This window comes from Gouania willdenowi, chromosome 10 (assembly GCF_900634775.1).
Source record: "Gouania willdenowi chromosome 10, fGouWil2.1, whole genome shotgun sequence".
In the NCBI taxonomy this organism is placed as follows: domain Eukaryota; kingdom Metazoa; phylum Chordata; class Actinopteri; order Blenniiformes; family Gobiesocidae; genus Gouania; species Gouania willdenowi.
The window spans coordinates 9,995,816-10,019,550 of NC_041053.1; the positions used below are offsets into that span (position 1 = coordinate 9,995,816).

Below are 23,735 nucleotides of genomic sequence, written 5' to 3' on the forward strand. Positions count from 1 at the left end.
GATAATAAAGTCCTGTTAATCTGATATGTTGGCGTGATGCATTTGATTGTTGTCTGGTTATTTCATTTTTTGTTTCACAATGTCCCTTGATGATTTAAAAAAAACAAAAAAATAAAATAACTCATTAATAGTTTGGTGTAGAAATTTAACTAGTTACTTTACTTAATTTAAAACATACTTACAGTAAGTACAAAAAAATTACTTATTTAGATTTAGAAATAAACTCAAAAAAGTACAAGTACCCATAAAAGCAACTGAAATACAGTAATGCGAGTACTTGTAATCCATTAATTTCATCTCTGCTCATGTTGTTTATTATTATCCTTGCAGTGCCATTTGTGATTGTATAAACATTCTATATTTTCAACTCTTCATTCTGAAGCTTAAATTAAGTTATATATAAATATAATACAAAAAAGATTAAAGGATTCATTCATCCAAAAAAATTAAATAAAACCCTTTACTGCTGCACTTCCACCATCTACTGGAGTGATTTAACTCTGATTTTTGCAGAGGTCGAGGCTGATATGAGAATATGAGCCACTGGAAAACATCAAACACTGCAGAATTTTATTCATTGACAAATAAAGTTAAAGCGGTGCATTTCAAAACTATAAATCATATTTATTTGTTCAAAAAACAAACAATCAAAACAACATTCTGTACATTATGTGAAAAGGAAATAGAATCCATAACTATATAAATATTTTGTCACTACTCCTTCACTAACATTGTCTGCAAGGACACAGAAAAGTACTAAAAAACCAGCAAAAAAGACATTTAGGGAAATCAACCATCTTTGGACCATTGTTTTGTAGGAAAACTGCAGACAAACCACAGGAGAAGCAGCCATAGATGCTCTGACCAAGTAAACAGTCACAACAATGTACTTATCAAACAAAATGTACTTCTTTAATAAGAAATGTTTTTCTAAAGCCAACTTGAACAAAATGTGCTGCCAATAAAGGTGTTCTCCCCTTAATAGTTTAAAGGCCCATTTGTGTCTGAAACACACTGTGTTAAAGGTCAAATATATGAAAACAGCATGTTACCACCATCACTGATACTTTTACAAACTTAAGAACAGCTTCAAACGGCAAGATCAGAAAAATAGAGAAGACTAAATAATCATTTGTGCAAAAATGTTTCATCATAAATGGGATCGTAACAATTTAAGACGCTAAAATAAAACCCTGTCTACACGCTGCTATACATCACATGCAATGACAAAATAATAACTACTACATTTCCTGTAAAGTAAAAAAGCCATCAAACAACAGCATAAATCAGTTCAAGTTCCCCACTTATCTTCTGTTTCTGTTTAATGCTCACAAAGACAATATCAGCCTCATTATTACCATTCAACTAATAACTTGGGCTTTTTTAAGTATTACATTTTGCCAGATATACAAAAACATTTCTTAAATTATTTTGAATCAGGAGTTTAAACCTTTTTTTTCTTTTTTTTAACATGTATGAGAAATAAAGGAGTGTGGTTTCAACACCTTAAATCACAAACACACATTTCGATGTTAGGATTCTGTCTGACAACAACGTGAGAAACATCTACATCTCTGCTCTGATCAGATCATCACACTCTGAATGTTCTTTCATCTGTTGAAAAGTGGAAATGACAACATATTAGTACTAAACCCGACACATGGCGATAAGCAAACATCCCTCTCACCTTAGCAGAATAGCAACTGTGTCTGGGGACACATTTCCATGACGTCACCCTCCTCAGAGATTCCCCAAACGCTGCTGATAATTCCTGTGTGTCTCGCACCTGACAATCAACACACAAACCTCTGCCCCATTAATTCTGTTTACAAAACTTGTTATACATTCAGAGCACATACAGTATGTCAAACTCAAGGCCCGGGGGCCACATGCGACCCTCGGTCTAGTATTGTGCGGCACGCCAACGTAAAATACACAAAACGATGGGAATTCACCCAAATGAGAAAGCACCTTGTCCTCCCTCCCGCAGCATCTTGCTGGTCTCTGTAGATCCTCTCCCTCCAGAGTCTCCCGTGCACCTTGTCCTCCAGCAGTGCCTGATAAGCCATTGTGTGTCTTTACGCATTGTGGACGTGTTCCTTTTATAACAGCTACAGGTGTTGCGGCCAATTGATCAGCAGTTTTGCACAATGTTCATGTGATTTTAATTAATTATTATTATAAAACTGAATTTGTAGGTGCGCGCACATCACCTGCAGTATAATTTTTTCTTCCTTCATTTTTGCAAATATATCCTTCATATATATGTGTTATGAAACGAGCAATGTTCGATTATTTCACACAAATGTCATCAGAGAGCTGTCATTAATATCATTCTTCTCCTGTTGGGGGCGGAGTTTCCCGTTTCGCATGATGTTGTGCGTACGGCAGGGTCAGAGCTGCTGTGGAGGTGCGCACATTATCAAGTCCCAAACGTTGCTTATAAATGAGGCCCCTGAAGAACGGTTCTGTTACTTGTAAATGTCTGCACTGACACAAGCACTATGAGCTCTCATAATTTCATTAAGCCTTTTTTTGAAGGTTTTCTTTGATGTTTATGCACAATTTATGCATAATCAATGGAATCTGTTCATTAGACAGTTTGTTTTAAATGCATAGATGCATACAAAGTTTTAGACATTCCACCTAGAATATTTTATAGGCTTTATATAACATACTGTATGCATTTCTTGCTTTCAGAGGTGTTTTATTGGATTCTCTGACACATTGAATGTATTGACACAAGCACTTACCTCATAGAATTGACATCCTTGATTTTTATTTTATTTACCCAGGTTAGCCACCACATCTTGTTGTCATGCACATTACTTTGAAATGGTGCTCTTTAATAATAATAATACTAATAAAAAAAGAACCTAGTTTCATCTTTATACAGGTTTTTGTACTTTTTTATTGCATGGCAGAGATGCCCCCCCCAAGTAACTTTTACTCTGAGTACATTTTAAGTGATCTACTTTTTACTTTTACTCGAGTAGATTTTTTACACTACTTTACTTCTACTTACTTATACTCCTTCCACCCCTGTGTGTTGGGCATTCTGCCTGATAATTTGTTTGATAAAGATTGCAGCAACTTGGTAGCAAAAACAGACAATCACAGCTTCATGGATGAATCCACAACCCTCCAGTATAATACAATGGAGACACTGAATCATAAAGCTAAGCTAAGCATCATGGAAAAGATTACAACAAGACTGCAATTGAAGATAAGAAAATTTGAGAAAATGTGGGAACAAATTTTGCTAAAACTTCTATTTAGATGTTTTTTTGTTTTTAAATGTATGCTATCTATAATTCCATTAATCTGTTCTGTTTTGAATAAACATAAAGATTTTCAAAAAATAATTAAAAAAATTGCTTGTTTTCCCTCCTAAAACCAAAGCTCGACATCAAACTGGTCCGTATTTGGTCCCTGAAATGAGTATGATAGCCTGACTCAGATCCTTATCTAATGTAGCTGTAAAGCATTGAGCATGTTTCAGACAGCAGTGGCGTTTAGGGGCCAGAGGGGCTTGGCCCCACCAGATGTCGCTGTTGTGCAGAGGAGAATTATGCTCATATGAATTAGACGATCATGTTGTTCAGCAAAACTCAAGTTAGCAAACTGAACTTTGTTCACCAAATAAAACGTTAAAAGATTTAATTTGCAGTGTATTTCTTGTCTAGACTTGTTTGTAATGTTGTTCATGTTTCCTCTCTATAGTGACACAACAGAGCTGGCCCTCCCTGCAGCACTCAACGCATTGGGGCCATTGGGGGCTCAGAGCCAGGACCCCAGACGCTTTCCTATTGGTCCATTTGGTGTGAGGCGGGCGCTAGGCATTGCTAGCTTGTGCTCCTATGGACCCCTTAAAGGAGACATATCATGCTTTTAAATCCTTTTCACATATAAATCATACAGTTGTGGTCTATATAAAGCGGAACTGCAATGCTTGGGTCTGAATTCCTCATTATTATAGCTCCACCCCTTTTCTACCCCTTTTCTGATGTGCTTCTGAGAGCAACTCGTTTTGGTGAGGTCTCTTTAAATGCAAATGAGACACTTCATACCCCGCCCCCTCTCCAGGTTACAGAGGTGACACTTGGTTCAACTCCACCTTGTTCGGCCATTTTTGTAGTTTGATAGAAGAGATACGATTATTTAGCGGCGCAGAAAATGTTTATTCACACGTTATTTACAAAATGTCAACAACAGAAGACTTGTCCATCCAGCCTTACATGTTTGAGCCAGAGTCTGACCCAGCGGAGCGAGATGAAAATTAAGATGATGAACCTGCAGAACCCTAACAAGTGAGCTAACACAAGCACCGAGCTAACGCTAGCGCCAAGCTAACATCACGAAATGCATTTTAATACAGTCTTTTCGGAGACAAAAACAGAAAAATGAAATGACTAATGAAAACTTTAGACTTTAATTAAATCACGTAGGTCATATCATCAAGGATCTAAAACGAGCACACAGCGCTAACATATGAAGACGGTGCAACTGCTAATGCTAACAAAACAATGACAGGGACGTCTTATCATCACACTTTTTAGCGTTATTTACAGCTTACCGAAGTGCTCTGTTCATCGTCTCCAAAGATAGAAGGAATTGAACCCTCAATCAGACAAAGTCTTTCGGTAAATCTTTCTTTATACTGGCGGAGGTTGCTGAAGCAGTCGTCCTTGAAGTGCTTCGCGCACACAAAAATGACCTTACCCACAGATGTGGGTACATTTCCGTGAAAAATAAAACTCAACCAGGCGCTTTGAAAAGGTTCTGATGCTGGGAGACGGTGTAATGAAGCGTGTGGGTTACTACATTCAACAACTGAACATTTTGACTTATCCTCTCGTAACTTCGGTGTCCTTGAGCTTGGACTACAAAATAAAAGCGAGAAATAAAAATGATGGATTGCTCAAAGTGTTGGGCCTGGAGTCGTACTAATTTGGCAGTTCCGCTGCAAATACTGTGACGTTATTGTTCAAAAAACATTATAGAGAATAAAAAAATCGAAACAGATTGAAAAATATGACCAAAACAGAATATAAAGATATCAACGGAGCACCTGAAGAGACTAATTTGAACTTTTGTGTAATTCTAAACACTCTAAATATACAACAAAATGCATTTAAGGGCTAAAAAAAGTGGATTTAGCATGATATGTCCCCTTTAATGGCCAACATCACAAGCTAGAGGCAAAAACAGGAAACACCACTGGCTCAAGCATAGATATATATAAACACTAGATGACGCAAGCGGGATTCACCAGCATAGCTCAACGGTGGCCATCTTACCTCAGACAAGTGACGTTCTGACATGCTCTACAATAGCTAGTAGTTAAGGGTATTTAGACAAAAATATCCTTAACTCAATGAAATCTTGAGAAATTTACACACTGTTTGCCGTATTACAAAGCTTATTATACGTAGGCATGACATAGGATGCTTGTACATGTTCGCTTGCCATTTGAAAATTGAGCAAGTTAGGGCGGCCGCTACGTCGCTCCCCATTGTCTAACAGTGTGGGTAAGTCATCTAGTGTTTATATATATCTCCTACAGGCTAAGCCCCGCCCAACAAAATACGTCACAATGTTTACAAACAATCAAAGGGTCTATTGGCTGTGTGCTGTTTACTCCTCTACATTGAGTCGTTATCATCACGTTGTTGTTTGATTATTGATTATTTGACCTTTCATTTGCTTTAACAGTACCACTGTTATATGTTGGTGGTGTAAATATGGTAATAGGCTATTATTAGGTCTGATGGTTATGTGATTCTACGGCATTACAGAGCTGGGATTTTATCATCAAATGTGTTGTGATCTTCTCTCTTACTGCACTTTATGTGTTTTGACGATAACATTTACCCATCCACTCATATATGCCGGTTTCCTGTTTTTTTTTTTTTTTTTTTTACTGTTCTTTCTTTTTTCTGATTTGTATTTTTTTGTTTTCTTCCCTGTATTTGCTGTTGTTGCTGTTTTACTGTAACTTGTAAAAGTGTCTTAGAATTTCTAGAAAAGAGCTTTTAAATAAAATGTGTTTATTATTATTAGGATTATTATATAGAATGATAATATGTTTGGAATGCACCAGATTTTCTTGCATCAATATAGTGAGGCCTTACCAGAAATTCCAAACCATAAACGCCACTGTCAGACAGAATGTGAGGAGGATTAAAATGTGAAAAAGTGCACGTGATCTTGTTCCGCACCTTCATCCGGTTGAGACAGTCTCGTCTGAAGTCCAGGTTGCTGCTGCAGCTCACAATGCTGATGGATGAGCTGAGAATCACCTCAGCAGCCGAATTCAGCTTCTCTTTAATCTACAGAAACACTCATTACTACAACATCTCTTTAACCTGGTAACAATGATCTAACTGTACAGAAATAACTCAGATCGTGCACGCTTGCCTTTTTCCTGCAGTTGTGAGCTTTCAGGGTGTTTCTCAGCTCAGACTGCAGAGCGACAGTCATTGCGTGCCGATTATTGTTTAAGATATCCTCCAGGTGGCGCTCTATCAACACTTCTGTAGCTTTGATTGGATCACAAACATTTAAACACAATTTAAACATATTCAACTCATCAGATAAGAGAGAAGAGAAGCTGTTCTAACCCATGACATCAGTGAGCTGAGAGGTGAAAGGATCCGTGAGCTGCAGGAAGAGGAAAACCAGTACACGCTGCCACACTGCACTGGTTTCCTGCTGTGGACCAGAGCAGCTGGGAGGCTCTGATGTGTAGGTGGAGGTTCCACACAGCTGCTGCACATCTGTTACAGCAAAACAAATAAACAAGAGGCTTACTATCAAAACATCTACCTACCTCAGGGGTGTCAAACTCGTTTTAGTTCAGGGGCCAAATACGGAGCAGTTTGATCTCAATTGGGCCACAGATTTTATACATGAAAACATTATTGTGCCCTAGTTTGCACTTCTATGTATGCATAAAATATAAAATATGTAAGAAACAGAAAATATCCAAGCAAAGAGTGACAAATATCAGTCACAACAGGATCTTTACTTTAAATTTCCTAGATTTTGTGACCAATTTCTATTCAATTAAGCGAAATGTTACGTAATAATTTGAGGAAAATTAAAGGATACTGTAAGAATTTATTTTATTTCTACTTTCTCCTGCGGGCTGAATTGAATGATCCAAAGGTCTTGAGTTTGACACATATGGTCTACCTAATATTGGTGAAGACACACCTTTAGTTACAGTCAATACTTCTTTATAGTTTTGGTCTGGGTTGGGGTCAATCACCATATAATTGTGATCACGTAATTGATAATTAATTACCATTATGACGTATAATATAATTGTTTTTTTTAAAAATCTGTTGAGTGTCATAATCATAATTAATATGTAATTGTAACTGCCATGAAAATTCTATAAAAACTGTCAATTATGATTTAAAGAGTAACTAAACCCCAAACCCACTTATTTGTGTATTAAGTAGTGATTATTTAGAGCAACCAAAAGCTGCACAAACAGGCTTTTTTACTGAAAAAGCTGCTAAATGATCTAAAAATCAGACTATGAGATGTTTAAAGGCAGTGGGGCCGTGTGACATCATCAATCATGTGATTTCAAGATGGCCCATTTTTAAAAGTTAATAAAATGAATATGGTGCAAAGGAATGGGTTTAATTAGTCATAGATCTTCTAATAAATACATTTTAAAGGTTTTAGGCAACATTTGTAAAAACAGCAGACGAGGATTCCTTTAAAGACAATTTCCATCCAAAATCTCTATTGATAAAATATTCTCTAATGGAATGGTTCTTAAACTTTTTTGTTATGCCCTCCTTCCCACTCCACCCTCTTTATAAAATGAAAATACCATTTCAAATACATTTCAACAAAAAAGGTCAAAAAATGTCCCCTCTATTAAAAAAGTAAATATTGTGAATATTCTTGTTCTTTAGATAAGATGGAATGGAATGTCTTCATTACACATATAATTAAAGCGAATTTCAGACCTTAGGATAAAAGCCTTTGAAAGAATAAAAAGAAATAAAAACAGGGGAATAAATTAAACAAAACTCTAAGATATAATATTTGACTTCTTTCATCCCTACTATCAGATGGTATTGGACCAGCTAACACTAGTATAACAAGCATTCAATAACTGAGCTTGGCTGCCTGTTGAAAAAGTAAATAAATCTCCATAAATGCCTGTGGTGCATTCTATCCCCATGTGCGCTCACTTAAGATAATTTGTTACACTGTTGTCTCGCTTTTTGTTTTTGAGTTTTATTACCTCTGCTTACAATTTGAGGCTTGTCATTTCCCATAAAGGCTTTATCAGCAGCTTCGTGCTGGGGCGATGAGCACATCCTCTCACAAACACTCACAGCTGCTACAAATTAGTTTAGATTAACTAAAACCAAGCAAAACAAGAGGAAACCAACCCAGGAACAGTTTGTTTTCTTTTAAACACAGGATTAAGGATCTCTGTCATCAACAGTCACCAGGTTGACTTCATCATCAGTGAAAAATAAAGAACAACAAAAAGACGTAAACTTTGTCATGTTTGTCCATTTAAACACAGGTTTAGTGCTACTGCTCCGACAGAAGGACACGCTGGGTTTCACTGTGGTTGTTTTCTACCTTTAGAGGAGCAGTGAAGTGTGTCCACGCCCAGGTCCTCAAAGTCCAGAAAAGCCGGGAGAGTTTGAAAGAATCTGGGAACCTTGAGGACCGGAACTCTGCTTGGGTTGAACACCATCAGCTGGACGTTACGTGTCAAGGCAGGGCAAAGAAAATCTCAATTTTACTTGACATTAAATCGTAAAAGTTAGCCTTTGACATCTCCTTTAGTAAGGCTATCTGCCCCAGTCCAGAGCTAAGGTCCAACATTTCCAGTAAAACATTATGTTAAGTTCAAACTTAAAGCTGCAGTATGTAGAACAAAGGACAAGAACTGGATAAAACAATATATATCATGCGTTAAATCATGAATTAAACCACACCGTACAATGATCGCAACCTTCCTAATGTGACTGAGTGACGCACACACCACTACATGCATGCGAGAGAGAGGGAGGGAGGGAGAGTGACCTAAAAATCTTGTTTTCAGATATATAGAATAATTGTGCATTTATCAGTAGTTTTAAAGGGGACATATGCTAAATCCACTTTTTTTAGCCCTTAAATGCATTTTGTTGTATATTTAGAGTGTTTAGAAGTACAGAAAAGTTCAAATTAGTCTCTTCAGGTGCTCCGTAGATATCTTTATATTCTGTTTTGGTCATATTTTTCAATCTGTTTTGATTTTTCTATTCTCTATTACGTTTTTTGAACAATAACGTCATAGTATTTGCAGCGGAACTGCCAAATTAGGACATCGACTCCAGGCCCAACACTTCGAGCAATCCGCCATTTTTATTTCTCGCTTTTATTTTGTAGTCCAAGCTCAAGGATGCTGAAGTTATGAGAGGATAAGTCAAAATGTTGGGTTGTTGGATGTAGTAACCCACACGCTTCATTACACCGTCTCCCAGCATCAGAACCTTTTCAAAGTGCCTGGTGGAGTTTTATTTTTTATGGAAATGTACCCACATCTGTGGGTAAGGTCATTTTTGTGTGCGCGAAGCACTTCAAGGATGACTGCTTCAGCAACCTCCACCAGTATAAAGAAGGATTTGCCGAAAGACTTTGTCTGATTGAGGGTTCAATTCCTTCTATCTTTGGAGACGATGAACAGAACACTTCGGTAAGCTGTAAATAACGCTAAAAAGTGTGATAAGACGTCCCTGTCATTGTTTTGTTAGCATTAGCAGTTGCACCGTCTTCATATGTTAGCGCTGTGTGCTCGTTTTAGATACTTGATGATATGGCCTACGTGATTTAATTTAAGTCTAAAGTTTTCATTAGTCATTTCATTTTGCCGTTTTTGTCTCTGAAAAAAATTATTAAAATGCATTTTGTGACGTTAGCTTGGCGCTAGTGTTAGCTCGGCGCTTGTGTTAGCTCACTTGTTAACATCCATATGAAAACGTTGTTCTGCAGGTTCATCTTCATTTTCATCTCGCTCCGCCGGGTCCGACTCTGGCTCGAACATGTAAGGCTGGATGGATAAGTCTTCTGTTGTTGACATTTTGTAAATGACGTGTGAATAAAAAGTTTCTGCGCCGCTACATAATCGTATCTCTTCTATCAAACTACAAAAATGGCCGAACAAGGTGGAGTTGAACCGAGTGTCACCTCTGTATCCTGGAGAGGGGGCGGGGTATGAAGTGTCTCATTTGCATTTAAAGAGACCGCACCAAAACAAGTTGCTCTCAGAAGCACATCAGAAAAGGGGTAGAAAAGGGGTGGAGCTATAATAATGAGGAATTCAGACCCAAGCATTGCAGTTCCACTTTATATAGACCACAACTGTATGATTTATATGTAAAAAGGATGGATTTCAAAGCATGATATGTCTCCTTTAATACACATGAGTTTATTTTTTCCAAGGGTTCAATTATACCAATTTATTTTGTGCAGTTGAGAGTTTTAAGTGTTCTGTACATAAAAAAACTAATGTTTTCCATTTGAAAGAAACTAAAGATACAATGTTATTTAACTGTTGAACCTTTTCATGTTTTAAAGATTATTTCTTTTTATGGTCCGGTCTTGGTGTGAATTTGGTCTCGGTTCCCAAAACTCTTGGTATTGTCTTGGTCTCGGGCAAGTCTTGTGGTCTTGAGCACAACATTACCCCTCGGGGTTAATAAAGTTTTTTTCTGATTCTGATTATGAAAATGTAATTCAATTTGTGTATTAATTTGAAGATATCTACAACTGAATTAGTTTGTAATTTACACAAAAATTCATGGTTTCTCTGACTTTTTTGCTTGCCGCCTTGGGCCGAATTGGATGCTCTAAAGGGCCAGATTTGGCCCCCGGGCCTTGAGTTTGACACCTGTGATTTAGAGACTCTGGCATAAATGCATGTATCACTGTAGTTACTGCCCTGAGCAGCCGTGAGCTCCTCCCCGGCCACCAGCTCACACAGCTATGCAGGGCCGACCCACACCACTCCACATCCAGACTGCTTCTGTTCTCTCCAACTTGGATAAGATTCTCTCAGGTTTACACACATTTTATCCCATCTGTTCTCACTCTCCTTCAGACACAAGTATGTGAGTCCGGTCTGCCTGAGTATGTTTGTGCCTTTAAACTGTTGTAGGGTCCTATAAAATCCACGTTAACAGAATGGCAGATGGAATCACGGAATCGACTAATGAAAATGGAATCCACTGTTGAGCTTGGGAATTGACAAAATCAGGATGAAACGTCGTCACCGTGAGGCGAAGAACGTTCTTTTATGGAGAAATGTTTCCGGGGGCCGCTCTATAGGTGCACCGCCCTCTTATCCTGGCCGCTTCTAACAGCATCTGAACCACCCCAAACACTGTCTAAACTGCCAAAAAAGTACGCAACTCATCACTCAATCCTAAATACAGTGCCCACCAGTTCCCGCTTAACTTTGCTGTGCCTGTGAAGCTCCGCCCGTTTCTCGTTACCATGTAACTGTTGTGTCTAACGCCACGATGAGGACTGCCTGCAGTTCTGAGATTAAACACTTTTAAAAGCAAATTGAAAACTCTACTTTTTAGAACATGCCTGCTTTCCGTGTGTGTTTGTTTGTGTGCATGTGTTGTGTGATCTACTTTATGTGGATCATTTTTATGTACATGCTGAGCTTTTATTCTGAATTTGTATATTGTATTTTTAATTTGCAAGTCATCGTTGAGATGCGCATCAACTTTATTCAGGCAGCCAATAGTTACAGTAACACGCCAAAAACAGCTCATGGAGCACACTGTTTATAGAAAAATCTCAGAATGGCTGGAAGGTAGCATCACGCTCCTGTATTTCTGAACTTCATATTAAGAGCCAAGAGAAGCTGCAAAATTACACTGTCCTACCAGAACACTTTGGATTAAGATATGCTCAAAGGTGATTATGGATTTTTGACCAAATGACAGCAAAAAAACTTACATACTGCAGCTCTAAGGCCTGGAACATAGTGGTATGTTTTTAGGATCTCCTCTACTTCTACTTTCCTGACAAATGGACAGCGCTGCCCTTCGGACATTACCAGCCATTTTCTGCTCTGATTGTCCAGTTATGCAGAGGGAGAATTCACTGTCTATTTGCTTTGCTTGCACAACTCAGTCAGCACTTTTCTTTGGCGCTGCATGCATGAAAGACTTCTAGTCATTCCCAAACTGAAACAATACACAGACTCCCTTCATACATAGCTATCATTTCTTTTCCCTGTTCCCGCCACATCAGAGCGAGACTGCTGGGAAAGGCTATAAACCAGATTCCAGAGAAGGTCAGATCAGTGGCCTAATAAACCAGTTCTGGTTCAAGCACAACATGACCTTTACTCTGAATCAAGATATGAAACCAAACTCCAAGATACTCAATGCTTTAATCAGCGCAAACAAAGCCCAATATCCTGATCTCAGGCAGGAACTATTTCCACTCGTTAGGCTTCACCAGTTAAACCATGAAAGCACAAGCATGACACAGTCATCAAAGGATACTTGTATGTTGGAGATATGTGTTGCCAGGTTGGGGTACTGCAGCACACAGGGACTCAGGAGGGTAACAAACTGGATGCTGAGGTCCCCAAAGAGGCCTTGATCCATGGCGTGTGGTGGGATGCTAACATGTAGCCTGCTTCCACACACCGGGTGTCCTCCAAGGCACCAGCATCGCTCCTTACCATATATGGCAGGCCTTTGGGACAAAAAATTATTTTCAGCATGGAATTCACACATTATAGTCAAAAATCACCAAAAAAAACTAACATTATAGGCCACCGATTTTCAGTGATCACGGAAAACAGACAGAAAAAAAACAATATTTTTACATTCTGAAGCAGAAAAAGCAATCTGACTTCTTTTTTGTTTTGTTTCTGTTTTTGTTCTGTATTTAAAAATCAAGTTCCAACATGTTTTGGAACAACATCACGCATTTACACATTTTTTTTCTGACCAGAAAGCAGGTGATTAAATGTCCATAATCCTGTTCAAACTCTCGCACTACGTGTTATGGTTCGACTAGTGATCATGTTATCCTGTGATTGAAAATGAATGCAGAGCTTCATCGAAGTGAGTTTTTATCGTAATGTGACGGATAAGCGACGACGATGAAATTTGAAAAGGGAATAGCGCAAAGACAGCTTTAGCTCTCGGTGTATCAGTTGAACTGGTGGACATTTTACTTGGTGACAAGTCACAGCAGAAGGATCATTAATCACATGGCTGTGTGGGGTTTTGGGTGAAACCTGAAGAGTTTTCGCCAGTTGGCGGTAACTAATTAAAGTTTACACAAATAACATTTTGTGACCGTAATCACACATTTCAATGGGATTTACGATGAAAAAAATCACTTTATAATGGTTTTGCTACAGTGATATACATCCCTTTAGCCTCATTCAGAGGGACAAAGATGAAAAAGTTCTGTTTCCTCCTCCCTTGTTATTCCACATTTTGTTAAAAGTCAGCTCCACTACTTTTTCTACTACTGATCGTGTTGGGAGTCACTGCTTGGAGCCACGAACCCATTGTTTACACACATCAGCTGTTAGCACTCCATGCTAATGCTACACCAGCCTGTGCAGGCAAGACCCGGTGTAGTTTACGGATTCGTGGCTCACAGCGCTAACAATGGACTCGGTTGTGGAAATGGACGGTTTACGTGTTGACGGATGACGGAGAGCGGTAAGAAGAGAGTCTGGCTGTGTTTGTGTGCAATGCGCACACACTTTTCCGACTCAAAATCACTGCACATTGTTTGATTGACGCTATTATTATTATTATTGCTTTTAACTCACAAAACCGAAGGCCGAATGTTGTTTTTTTTGCACCGAATATTCGGTGCATCTCTAAACAGTAGTTGACACTATTAACCCTATTTAACATCTTTGGTACAATTTTGGGAAGTTTAATACCCGGTAAACTCATCTAAACAGGGAAAGATGATGAAACGGAAACACAACAAAAAAAGGTAAAATGACGCAGGAATAAGTCAACCCAGAAACAGAATTTGAAAGATTTTGAAAGAGAAAATCTGAGGCCATAATTCTAGAAGCAATACTGACTGTGTGTTACACGTCACATCAAGCTTCAGGGGTACAGGAGAGAACAGTTTCAGTTTCTTCTTCACCTTGGCTCTGCAATAATAGAAAGAAATGATCAAGATTTATACACATATTTAATGAATGTTACGTAAACAGGCCAAATGTTCAAAAACAGAGCCGTCGTACCCAAATGCGTACTGTACTGTGTGCTGATCCACTTTCACTGTGAGATGGATGTTTATCTGTGAACAATTCAAAAAAGTCAACTTTCTGTTTTCTCTCATAACCAGTGATGATTAACTTGATTACTTTTTCCACTTAACAAGTAAAGTAAGGGATTATAATTGAAAAAACAATAATTTGATTACAGTTATTTTATATTGCACCAAGCAGGCTGCTTTACTGTGTAACAAACTTAAACCATCTCGCTACCGTTTGTTGGGCGTCTCGCGTTTTCTAGTGCATTATAACCCAGTCTTTTTTTCTTTTTTGCATTATAACCCAGTCAGCCACCGTAGTCTCAAGCCAATGATGTAAGCAACATCATTGGTAAACAACATACACAAAAATGTAGCGAGAGAGGAAGAGCAGCATTTAATCCAGGAAGTACCTACATTACTTTGTCGTAAAAGACGACAAAAACATTAGTGTCCGCTGTGCACTCTGGGTCGGAAGAAAACATATCTTCATCGAAGAATTCCACCTCAAATCTGAGCAAGCATTGAGCAATCCAGCACAGGAATGTAAAAGTCACTGAGAAAGCCCCAGATCAGATCAGATTTAAGAGCGACAGGAGTTGATGCTCCTGAACTGGCGAAGCTTGTCACTGGCTATATGATCGAGGACGTGTTACCAATTTACACTGTAGACTTTGAATCAGTCCGACTTATTGTAGAAAAAAATAACGGCCAAAAACGGTGTCAAGCAGCCACAGAGAAAGTCAGAAATATAAGTTAATAGAAGAAAGAGTTGTTTTATTTTATTAAAATTTGGTGGAATGTGCAGTAAATAAGTTTAAATGTTCAACAATTTCCTTTGAGTCAGAAACTGTTGCATTTCATTTCATTTTAGCTTGATGCAATGTGCATAGTGTTAAAAATAAAACAAGATTTAAAAAAGACTTTCATTTAAAGGTCATATATCATGCAAATCAACTTTTTTGAGCTTTTAACCTTGTTAAAATGTTAATTCCTTATCAAAAACACCCCCAAAGTATTATTGGGTTTCCTTCCTGCATCTGAAAAACCCTCAATAATCCTGCTCTCTGAGCTGCTTCTCTGCTCTCTTCTGAAAAACGAGCAGTTCAAAAGCTTGTGACATCACTAGCATTCTGAACAGCCCCCTCCAGGAAGTGCCTGCTGCCAGTGCCGTGCCTCCACGGCTAAAACTCTGGAAAACAGGCAAGTTTGGGAAAATAAACCTCAAATACTATTTTTTTGGGGTTCTTCAAACAAATGGAGATGGGTGGAAAATGCATGATATTGGACCTTTAATAACATTTTTAATGTGGAACATACCAAAAGAATAGAATTAGGCAGAAAGGTCTACTGATTAATATTTTGTACATCACATTTTTTAAATGTAACTTCATTACATAAGTAATTAAATTACCTCGTTGTAGATTATTTCCTTGGAGGAGTAATCACTATTTACTATTTCCAACACTGGTCATAATACCAACACACTGGACTTGAGAGAGAAAGTGAAATGTGCACAAACCTCAGCGTTAACTAAGCTGAACGAGCGTAGGAATGCCTCCATGTGGGCTGACCACTCTGGAAATAAATGCCTCATGTCTTTCATCTGCATGAAAAACAAAACAATAAGAGGTGGTATTTTTAAATGTTGGCTCAGTTGATTCTATGCATTTGAGTTGAATTACAGGATCCAATCAAGAGCAGAATTTATAGGAAAGAAGTTATTTGCTTCACTACAAAATGTTCCACACATGTTTTGTGCTCTCGCTTTGTTTTAATGACTTCTTTAATCCCTATTAACAGGTTTGCTAGATCATTTACCTGAAAAGACAGTTTGAACTTGAGTGGACCGTACAGCTCAGTGAAGGCCCTCAGCTCCTCAGGATCAGGACAAGACGAGAAGGATGAAAACAGGCTCACCTTCAAATCTGTGAGGACTGATGAGGCAAAGAAGAGTTGGCGTGAGAGACTGGAGATGAAGGTGAGTGAACGTGTTAGTGTGTGTGTGTGTACCGTAGTGAAAGGCTTTCATTTCAATGTGTGCACACCAGGGGCCAGCAGCTGCAACTGCAACACATCAGGGCCCACATTTACAGGTTAGGTGCTGATTATAAACAGTTTAACTGAAAAACAGGTTATTATGAGTGAATGATAAAAGCTACAAAGGTACAACAATTTACATAAGCTACACTGGTTTTTACCCCCCTACCCATCATACCATGTTAATTCACGCACTCTGATTATTAAGTTCTTATAGCTATTAGGATGACCTTTTACTTAAATATTTTCCACAATTTTTTTTTTGCTATAAACTGGTTATACATTGTTGACCACTGTCATCTGAAGTAAATATTGTGCTTTTTCTCTCTAACACGGCTTCTGCAAATGAGTGAGACTGCAGTGGATGTGGTGTGTCTGGTCTGAGTCTATGGGGGGGGGGCAATAATCAAAGCCAGGGAAACTCCATCAGGGTTACGAGTGGAAAAAGCTCTGATGGAAAAAAACTAAATTCTTGTTCTGAAACAAAAAAAGCAATCAGACCTTATTTTTCACTCTTTATTTAAAACAAGTACAGTGCCTGTCGGAAGTACGTATTAATGTGGTAACTTGAGTAGAGTTGTCAATTATGGGCAAATGAGTATGTGTTGGATGTACAAAGGTGTGTACATACTCAGTAATCCGTCGTGTTATAAAGGGGTTTATTTGCGGGTGCAAGGTAAAATAGCGTGTGCAATTTCTCTGGTTGAATTCTATGGGACATGTGCATGATAAATTGATAAATGAAGTTTGCACCAATGCGGTGGTTTAGGTAGAATCTGATAAAACACATAAATTTGTACAAATAAAAGTATTTATTTAGCATTTAACATTTCTTAGTGCAGGGGTGTGTGTGTGTGTGTGTGATTATGGCTAGTGCTGTTTATTGTAGGTGTTAAGGTGCTGTAAAAATGTTTCCTCTTTGTGGTTGTGGTACACCTTAGAAAAAACAGGCCAGCACTCTCACACATGCATGAGCATCAGCCGTGTGTACGCATGTGTGTGAGTGTGTGTGTATATCGCTACCTGTCCGTGGGCGCAGTCTCACTCACATGCACGCGCACACTCACCCTTGCGCGAAACAAACGATAATCATCGTGTAGTCGTGTTATGGACCCATCTGCTCACAAAAAAAGTTACATTCCTCTGTCTGAAGAACCAAACAGTTTGTGATATGGTCGGCTATTGGCTGTCAACAACTTCCAGGAACTATTTGAAACTTTCAGGCACTCTTCTGTTGTCGCAACTTTCTAAACGGCTCTGTGTGCGTTCAGCATGTACTGTATATCCAAGGTGCGCATTAGGTTAATATTAAATAACTATGAAATATTAACTTAAATAACTTTTAGCAGTACAAAAACATTTTTAATATTGACCTTTTTTAAACCCAAACAAACTGCGACACAGTGACGTCATGAACCGGTGAACCGGAAGTAGCGCGCTCATTACCGCGCTCAATACAGAGAGGGAGCCGTAATCTTAAAATAAAATTAAAATGAACATTTTGCAACACCAAATTACTCCAAAATAACGGATGCACACACTCGGGCTATGTGGAAGCTGTTCAAAACGTTTCAGGTCAAATATACACTCGTGTCGGGAAGAAATTCAAGGAGATATTGGTGACCACTGTTTACCAGGATAAGCAATGAAGTGACAGATATATTTGAGCAGTTAACAACCAATCGCCTATAGCAATCACCTCGTTTGAACTCAAGTGGGCCGGATCAGAATAATCCATGAAATAAATAAATTTATTTAATTGCAATAATAAAATATGCATTGCTGTTAAAAGATTGCACTTCTTGTAGTGTTAACCTTCGACAGCATGTGCAGACAAGGTAAAAAAAAAAAAATAGAATAATCCATGTTTTTTGAAAGAAAAAGCACAAATTCAAACCAAATCCTGGATGTAAAGCAATTGATAAAAATTCCGTCACTTTGGAAAAAAAATTCGTGAAATTTGCTAAGTAATTTGCCAGAATTCTGTGGGACAATTTGTGAAAATTTTCCAGGTTTTTAAAAATAATTGCGATTTAACATTAATGTATATAATGTAGTAATGCAACATCCATTGTATTTTATTTACAACTTATCTGGTAATTTACAAAAAATCCTGTTTTTGCCATAATTTGTACTTTGAACAAACTCTTCCTGCGGGCCGGACAAGATGCTCTTGTGGACCGAACTCGGGCCTTCAGTTTGACATTTGTGACCTGAACAATATGCCATCATTAATCATTCTATTACTTTTGGTCGATTAAAGAAAAGTTTACTTATTTAACATTTGCTATGTTTTCATCTTTTTAAATGTTTTCTTCAGTATTTTCTGTCAGACACTGCTGCTGCTGCCAATAGAAACATCTGGATAAAACCTTTATTATTAATATATGATAATAGGCAGATTGGCTCATTGGTTTATTTTAGATGACGATGCTCAGATATTGCAGTGGTTCATAACCTTTATTAAATCGTGACCCCATTTTGTCCTAAACATCATAGATTAATGATAACTTCTGATGCTGTAAAATATTCTGTCCCCTCGTGGTGAAATAACTGATGCATCCCTGTGTCCATTTATTTTTGTGTGATCATTACAATCTGGAATGATGTCATCAAGATAATTTAAATTAGGTTAATTTAAGTCAAAATGTAAACAATAAACCTGCTCAGAATCAGTAAACGACCATGGGCCACCGTGGCTCAGGTGGTAGTGGGTCATCTTCTGATCGAGAGGTTGGGGGTTCGATCCCAGTACCTGACTATGTGTCGAAGTGTCCTTGGGCAAGACACTGAACCCTAAGTTGCTCCCAGTGGTCGATTAGCGCCTTGCATGGCAGTCCTGTCCCACTGGTGTGTGAATGTGAGAGTGATTGGGTGAATGAGCTGATATGTAAAGCGCTTTGAGACTGCTTCAGTGTGGTGATAAAGCGTTATATAAATCAAGTCCATTTACCATTTAAACCATTGATCCCTGAGGGTGAATATGGTGATATTAATGCTGTTCTCATACATCTTTATATGAAATAAATAATTAAAAAGGAGCACTCAGAATAATCCATGTCAGTGCAACTTATATCTACCTTTTAATTTTATCTTACTTTATATTTGCTTAATTATGGGTTTTTTATTTAAAAGTATTTTTTTTTCTCACTGGAGTAAAAAATTATTTTTTTCTAAAAAAAAAAAATGTATTAACATTTCTAAAAAAAAACGTATGTATCAAAAATGTATGTGGAAAACACGGAATTTGAAAAAGATAAAATAAAACAGATTTTATAGGGCCCTACATATGGAATATCCCGGTTTGATGACACACGGATACAGATGTCAGTACAGACACACAGACAACTTTGTTTACAAATCCTAATTCTACACACACAGATAAAGGTACAGACACACAGATTGTATCACGCACACACAAATAGCATCGTCACAATAATGGCCCACATACATTTTAATTTAACTAGATTTATATTTGAGAAAGTAAAAATATAGAATACAGTTGTTTAAGTTTGTGTGGTGTAGGGCTGGGCAAAAAAAATAATTTTTTTTCATTTATCAAATTTGTAGAGGAAAACCAGCCACCTCCTTGTTAACATGTGTTTACCCTTTGAGTAGGCTAAGTGTGTGCCACATGCATGCTTCATTTTTTATTCACACTATGTTGAGATGCTATGGGATTATGAGTTTATTATTTTTTTAATTGTAATGTTATATATTATAAAATATGTAGTTATCTGATTTCTTAATCAGAAAATTGAAGCTACTGTGAAGTAGCTGTTACACATTTGCTTAAACCTGGGTTAAAGCTTGAAATTGTTGAATGACGGAGCCTCATTTACTTTATATTTTGGGATTGTTCTATGCATTTTAACTCTTGAGGACAATCACAGCAATAAAGTTGCACTTTTGACAATATATCTGATGTTTGCAGTCATTTTTAAGTGCATTAAAAAAAAAATAAAAAAATAAAAATCGAATCGAAACTTGAATTTTTCTTTAAAAAAAAAAAAAAAAAAAAAAATCGGATTTTTTTGTCTTCAGGCCAAATCGCCCAGCCCTATGTGGTGTTATAAATGACAAAGAATAATTCAATTACTAGCCATTTCAGGTGATCCTACTTGAATTCCAGCTGACCCCACATGGTTGTAAAACAGTAATTGCATATTTTAGTATTGGCAGATAAAGCTTTATTTGTGTAAACTTTGTAAAGTAAAGCCCTGCATGTGATTGATTTGACTGAGCAGGCCGAGCTTTCTTCACTCTTACCGGTGCAGTTGATGATCTGAGCAGGTGTAGTGGTGTCAGACCACAGCATCAGTAGTAGTCCTCCTTTCTTCTGCTCTGCCATCAGCTGGATCAGCCGCAGCACCTGCTCAGGTTAGTGTGCACGTTCGCTAAACAAGCACCTCACTGCAGCATCGATGCTAGGCTAGTTAGCTTCAATTTGTCCGTCATCCGGACAATCTGACTATTTGCAAATCAAATCTACAACAAAGTTAATCTGTAAACAAGCTTATTTTCACACTTGCAAACACTTACCTGCGGTATTTGTCGTAACATTCCTGCTTTGGAAAGAGAAGGCGGAGGGATATCAATGCGTGGTGCTGCACACCTGCGCTGCGCTGTATCACTGCGTTATGTACGGTTCACACGCGCTGAATACCTTAGTGCTTAGTCTATATATTCTTTTTATTTAACAAGTGTTAATGATAGCGTTTCCAAAGTAAGGAAAAATTGTTTCTGTGTTTGTTTAAAAAAAAAACAAAAACAACTTGAACCAGTAAATTATTTATATGACTTTTAAAGGCTCTATTTGTTTTGTTGATAAGCATCAGAAAAGGCGGGAACGCTCCTAAATTAGAAACTGGGCAGAATTACTCAAAATATCACAAATAATTAAATGAAATACAATAAGAAAATGTGGGAACCAGGTTTGCTAAAACTGAATGTGCCCTTTTCTTCTATTTAGATGTATGATTATAAATTTAGGTAATGTGTATTTGTCCAGTACAACTCACGGTTTTGAATGATAAATGTTCTGAATATATGAAAAGTTCAACAACAAAAGAATATAAGAACAGCAAGAAAAAAATCTCTATCTTTTTGGGATGACAACATAACATAATAGATGATAATGAGCTCACGATAACAGCATTTTAGAAAGAGAAAAACACATCAATTGCGATTGCAAAAATAATGACGCTTTTATTTGTCTCCGGACTTACTTCCATTCTTACTTTGGGTATGACCCTGTTCACTCAATAGGAATATTTAAAACTAAAATAAACAAAAACATAATAGTGCAAAAAGTGCCACTGCAAATAGAACGCTAAAACTGAGACTGATGTTTCATGCTATAGTTTAATAGATCTTGTGAGGTTTTAAAGCAGAACTAAGTCACTTTTTCACCTTAATAAATCCTTCTCGTAGCGTAGTCCCTGTGAGAATAATACAAGTGTTTATGGGGCAATTGGGGGGTCTTTATTCCCCTCCTGCCGTGTCTGGCCAGAAAACTACAATTGCAACTTTCCTGCCTCTGACCTGGTGGAAAGACGTACTACTTTAAAGCAGCCTAATACAAACTAATGCTAGATTATGCACATGGTTGTCTACAAATTCACTTTTCTCAAACTCATGTCATGGCGGAGCCAGCAAAAAAAAGGCAGAGAAGACCTTTGTCTGAGGTGTAGAGGTGAGAACCATGGATTTAAATCTCAGTAATGACCTGGCACCTTTTTGTGTGTCGTTGCATGTTCTCTCTTAATAATGAAGTTTAAAAAGTGAGAAGAAGAAAATCATGCAAAAATAAGAAAGAGAAACTTCAGAATTGATATGCAACTAGAAAATATTTTTTTCAGAATGAAATCTAGATTAAATTGCAGTCAGAATTTTATGGTACACTACTATTTTGCACATGATACTAACTATACCATTCCTTGTGTCAATTGTTAAGCATCGTTTGGCTTATAACAAGTTTTTTGTTAATGTAAGGCACTTTAACTGTAAAAAGCTTTAGAACTGGACTGGGAGAAAAATTCAGCCCTAGCATTTTCTGTGCATACCAGCCCACGACATTATCAGTGACACCACGTAGAAGCCATTATTAAGTCAGTGATGCTCAACATGTGGTTCTTTATTTCATTTTACTTATTTCTTTTGGCCATTTTGCTAGTTCCCAGTTCTGACTTTTTTTTTTTTTTACTTTAGCTGCCTTTTGCCAATAAATATCCCTGTGTTCCTATATTTCTTTGTTGTCAATTTTTGCAAGTTCTTTTTGGCACTTTTATCAAGTTTTTGTCCTTAATTTTATTTGGCCACTTTTTTTTTAATCAAAATAAGCATACTGCTGACTAAATACCACTTGTGTCCTATTTTCCTGACATTTTTCCTCTTTTTGTTCCACATTTTTGCCCTTTTTCACTATTGTTTGCCACATTTTGCTCATTTAAGCTACCTTTTACCATTACATAGCACCTGTTTCCTCGTTTTTTTTTCCATGTTTTGGCCACACTTGACCGCTTTTAGTACATTTTAGTCACTTTTCACTCTTTTCTTGCCACTTTTGGACAATTTTTGGCCACCCGTTACCATGTCTTATGTAATGTTGGCACTCCACAGGGCTGTGTCCTCAGCCCCGTCCTCTACCTGTTCACTCACGACTGTGTCGCCTCCCACAAGGACAACACCATCCTGAAGTTCACAGACGACGGTGATAGGATGTACCACTGGCGGAGACGAAGCCGCGTACAGGAGGGAGGTGGCCAGTCTGATGACATGGTGTGAGGAGAACAACCTCACCCTCAACACGGACAAGATGAAGGAGATGATAGTAAACATGAGGAAGGAGCGGAGCTCTCATCAGCCACTGTCTATCCATGAACAGGAAGTGGAGAGGGTGAGCAGTATAAAATACCTGGGGGTCAGTGAGGACTTCACCTGTTCCCTCAACATCACACAGCCGGTGAAGAAGGCGCAACAGCGGCTGTATTGCCTGAGGAGGCTGAGGAAATTTGACATGCTACCCAAAGTCCTCACCAACTTTTATTGAATCAATCCTCACCAGCTGTATCACCGTGTGATACGGCAACCCCACGGCCATGGACCGTAAACGCCTGCAGAAAGTGGTGAATGGTAAATGGTAAATGGACTTGATTTTATATAATATATAGATATATATATCACCACACTGAAGCAGTCTCAAAGCGCTTTACATATCAGCTCATTCACCCAATCACTCTCACATTCACACACCAGTGGGACAGGACTGCCATGCAAGGCGCTAGTCGACCACTGGGAGCAACTTAGGGTTCAGTGTCTTGCCCAAGGACACTTCGACACATAGTCAGGTACTGGGATTGAACCCCCAACCTCTCGATCAGAAGACGACCCACTACCAC

The 23,735-nt window shown here is 38.0% G+C and overlaps 1 protein-coding gene across 3 annotated transcripts; it reads right to left on the minus strand.

The window, feature by feature from the left end:
- Positions 1-910: 910 nt before the first annotated feature.
- top6bl (TOP6B like initiator of meiotic double strand breaks) lies at positions 911-20,952 on the minus strand. Of its 3 annotated transcripts, XM_028460253.1 has the most exons (14): positions 20,878-20,952; positions 20,605-20,707; positions 16,309-16,362; positions 16,117-16,232; positions 15,818-15,901; positions 14,285-14,340; positions 14,120-14,191; positions 12,558-12,753; positions 8,623-8,743; positions 6,624-6,779; positions 6,421-6,542; positions 6,222-6,332; positions 1,688-1,786; positions 911-1,614 (listed from the first exon to the last, which is right to left on the minus strand). In XM_028460253.1, exons 1-14 carry the CDS (start codon positions 20,896-20,898, stop codon positions 1,567-1,569), a joined length of 1,359 nt encoding a protein of 452 aa, XP_028316054.1. In that variant the 5' UTR covers positions 20,899-20,952; the 3' UTR covers positions 911-1,566. The 3 variants fall into 3 exon arrangements, with proteins under 3 accessions (XP_028316054.1, XP_028316055.1, XP_028316057.1); XM_028460254.1 differs by lacking the exon at positions 15,818-15,901; XM_028460256.1 differs by lacking the exons at positions 14,120-14,191; positions 14,285-14,340; positions 15,818-15,901 and having other exon boundaries at positions 16,151-16,232.
- Positions 20,953-23,735: the final 2,783 nt, after the last annotated feature.